Source organism: Gymnoscopelus braueri (assembly GCF_963280865.1).
Source record: "Gymnoscopelus braueri genome assembly, chromosome: 20".
Classification (NCBI taxonomy): Eukaryota; Metazoa; Chordata; class Actinopteri; order Myctophiformes; family Myctophidae; genus Gymnoscopelus; species Gymnoscopelus braueri.
This window is the reverse complement of record NC_137622.1, coordinates 23,278,107-23,281,827: the sequence shown is the minus strand read 5'-3', so window position 1 is coordinate 23,281,827 and position 3,721 is coordinate 23,278,107. Positions and strand designations below refer to the sequence as shown.

The 3,721-nt window shown below is 44.6% G+C and overlaps 1 protein-coding gene across 1 annotated transcript; it reads left to right on the top strand.

Annotated features, from left to right (window-relative positions):
- Positions 1-2,559: 2,559 nt before the first annotated feature.
- LOC308075582 (gamma-aminobutyric acid receptor-associated protein-like) lies at positions 2,560-2,925 on the top strand (the record flags this gene model as incomplete). Its single annotated transcript, XM_080415528.1, has 1 exon — positions 2,560-2,925. The coding sequence occupies one exon, from the start codon at positions 2,560-2,562 to the stop codon at positions 2,923-2,925; it is 366 nt and encodes a 121-aa protein (XP_080271654.1).
- Between the last annotated feature and the right edge of the window lie 796 nt (positions 2,926-3,721).

Sequence of the window (3,721 nt, the reverse complement as noted above, 5' to 3'; positions counted from 1 at the left end):
AAGGGGAGTAGCCAGGCATGAGCAGTCATATGGCTGCAGTGGTACGTAGCAGTAAATAGCTAAGGTATTAGCGTTAAGAGCATCACCAGCTAGGTGGCTGTTTTAACTTCTCTGCCAGTTTACCATCTCTGCATCCCTTACAGACTAGTTTCTTTGAAGTGTTGCATACAAATACCTCCACAGCAACAAAGTTGGTGTGTACTAACCTACAAACATGAAAGGCAAGTGTTGAACCAAGCTATGTGTTAATCATTCCTGCCACAATGCGTAGGTGGTGGTAACGGAGGCAGGACCAGGCTATGGACCACCTTCTATTTTGTGCACATGCCAATTTTTTTTTATTTTGTCCATGGAAGGTTAGGTTAGAAAGGTTAGACATTATGCTGTCCATTCTGCATTATTGTTATTGCACCAGTTATCCATGCTGTGTTCAATGACAAACATATCAACTCAATCAACCCTAATCATAGCAATAAAAAGCCTTAAGTGTATTGTATGTTAATCCATTAAGACCTGAGACCACTTTTTTTTTTTTTATATCTTCTAAATCCTAAGAGTTTTCAGAAAAACATAATTGCTATATCAGTGGTTCTCAAACTTTTTTCATGTCAAGGACCCCCCAAAATTATATGTATTTGGCCGCCGACTCCCATCTCAAAATATTTTGTTCCAGGGACCCCTAGAAGCAAAGATTTGAGTTAAACTCATGTTAACTTCAAGTCATATAAACACTGCTATTATTCTAATGGTAGATTGTGAGATTCATGGACAATTGAAATTGTGTTTTTAAAAGCATTACATTAAACAGGGAACAACAGCCTTATATTATCTTCCTCCAGTGTTCGGGGCAAATCTGACTGATTTACAACAACTTTCCTGTTCATCTGATTGCCTCAATTAAGACCTCATGATATCCTCCACACTAGTTATTTGAACATATCAAATTGCTGATCACCATTTTCATTGAATTTTGAGAAATTGATTTAACTTTATCACACCTTTGGTGCTCCAGGTCAAGAGATAAATGAATGGTTAAGACTATATTATGCTCATTCAGCAGATGGAAAATACACACACACACACACACACACACACACACACACACACACACACGCACGCATGCACGCACAAGTCCCCGCCTACCGGCCTGTCTGCCTGGCAAAGACAATAAAGAAGCAGGAAGTGGACTGAAGGCAAGCACACTAATCACTTCTAGGGCTCATTTCTGAGATAAGAGTAATACAGCAATGATGATGGAGTGCAAATGAGCTGATGGCTCCATGTGGTGTGATTACAAGAGAAATATGCTGCTGTTGGGAGAGACATAGTAAACATACCTACAGAATAATCAGGGTCATATGGTTTCTATGCTTTCTTCCCCCATAATCTCTGAACAATAATCAATTCAAAATCTATAAGGCTTTTCCTTAATCGGTCTTGTGTTGTCCTTTTCTGCATCACCAGGCTCTCTTTCCCCGTCTTTGGCTGCCTCTTTCAGTTTTAATCTCTCTCTCCTGCATTCTCGATGTTTCCTGATAATGGCATTCCCCTGAGAGCAGATAAGTGTGGTTGTGTCATGATAAGGAGCTTAGAAGGGGAGTGATACAATCTCTCTCCTTCTCCTCCCACTGTCACTGTAGCTTGTCTATACCAGTGGATATGAAGGTCAGCCCTGTTCATGATACAGCCTGGGTGTCTCTGGTCTGTGTAAGATACTGCAAAGAAAAATCTAGAGTGAAATGTAATTTAACTTAAGTGTAACAAGACTTAAAGGTAGGGTAAGTGATATTTTTTGGTTAAAACAAAAAGTATTTTGTTAAGAGGTTAAAGCACTATATTCTGATAGTAATCATTGCTATACTATATCGTCTGTGTCCGGGACGAACCAGCTAACTCAATTTTCAGCTTTTTTTTTTTTCTTTCATAAATCAACGCTTTGGACACCCTTTACGTCTGTGTAAAAAATCTAAACATTTGAACCAATGAAAAGTATCAAAAAGCGCCTGACGAAACCTCCCAACTCCATTGGATCCTCAAACTGTCCGTCAAAAACAAACAACTCCCCCTTTCTACTCTGCTGCAGCCTTTTCACAACACAGAACAGACATGAAGAAAAATATAAGGTTTTCTTCATTTCCTAAAAAAACGTATATTTTGTTTTTTCGTTTCCTGAACAATGAGCGTTTTGGAGTTAGCAGGTTCGGGCTGCACAGCAGAGATATACTAATGACATCAGGGCTCTCCATATATGGGCATAAGGGGACACAGGTAGACAGACAGATACAGAGGTCTCCATATATGGGCACAAAAGGGACAGACAGGTACAACGGGTACTCTGACACTACGACTCAGATATATCGGCAGCGGTCACTCTGACATCACACACTGACACGGTGACATCACGCTGACAGGCCGTGGCAGCTGAGCATAAAAGCAGGCTGGCTCCCTGGCCAAACCATCTGAGGTCAACATCTAGACATCATCAGAGCTTTAGCTACGTATCCAGAGTGAACTCACTGTGCGTCATTTTCTCTCTCTCTCTCTCTAAAAGCCAGAGAAATGCAGTCTAAACACAAAGAGGAGTTCTCTTTTGACAAGAGACGCTCCGAGGGCGAGCGCATCAGGAGGAAGCATCCCGACAGGGTGCCGGTGATCATGGAGAAAGGCCCCAACGCCACCGTGGATCTGGACAAGAACGGAAAAAGGGGGTTCCTGGTGCCCTCGGACATGACCGTGGGCCAGTTCTACTTTGTGATCCGCAAGAAGATCCGGCTGCGAGCAGAGGAGGCTCTGTTCTTCTTCGTGGACAACGTCATCCCGTCCGCCTCCACCACCATGGGACGGCTGTACCAGGAGCACCACGCCCAGGACTCCTTCCTCTACGTGACCTACATCAATGAGAGCGTCTACGGCTCTGCTTCTTAAAGCTCCTCTACGTGACCTACAGCGATGAGAGCGTCTACGGCTCTGCTTCTTAAAGCTCCTCTACGTGACCTACAGCGATGAGAGCGTCTACGGCTCTGCTTCTTAAAGCTCCTCTACGTGACCTACAGCGATGAGAGCGTCTACCCCGCGTCTATCCCGCCTGGACTACTGCAACTCCCTCCTTGCTGGTGCTCCGGCATCCGCCATCAAACCCCTGGAGCTTGTTCAGAAAGCTGCGGCTCGTCTGGTGTTCAACCGCCCCAAGTTCTCCCACACAACCATCCTTCTCCGCTCTCTACACTGGCTCCCCGTAGCGGCTCGCATCCAGTTCAAAACCCTGGTGCTAGCCTATAGGGCAGTGAAAGGAACAGCTCCTTCCTACCTCCGGGCTATGGTCGATGCCTACACCCCTGCCCGACCACTTCGGTCTGCCACCTCGGGGCGACTGATTGCCTCGTCACTCAAGGGTCCTTCTGGCCGATCCACACGGTCACGACTCTTTTCTGTTCTGGCCCCACAGTGGTGGAATGAACTTCCCACTGATGTTAGGACAGCAGAGTCACTGCCCATATTTCGCCGCAGACTGAAAACCCACCTCTTCAGGAAACACTACCCTTCCTCTCTGCCTGACCTACTTGTTGTTAACTAGTTGTACGAACGCTTGTTTTCTATTGCTGTATTGTTTATTGGATTATTGGATTGTTTATTGGATCTTGTTTAGTCGATACACTTATTTGTTTTAGCTCATGCTCATTTGATTTAGCTATTTTGTCTCATCTGTTTAAGGAAATAGGTA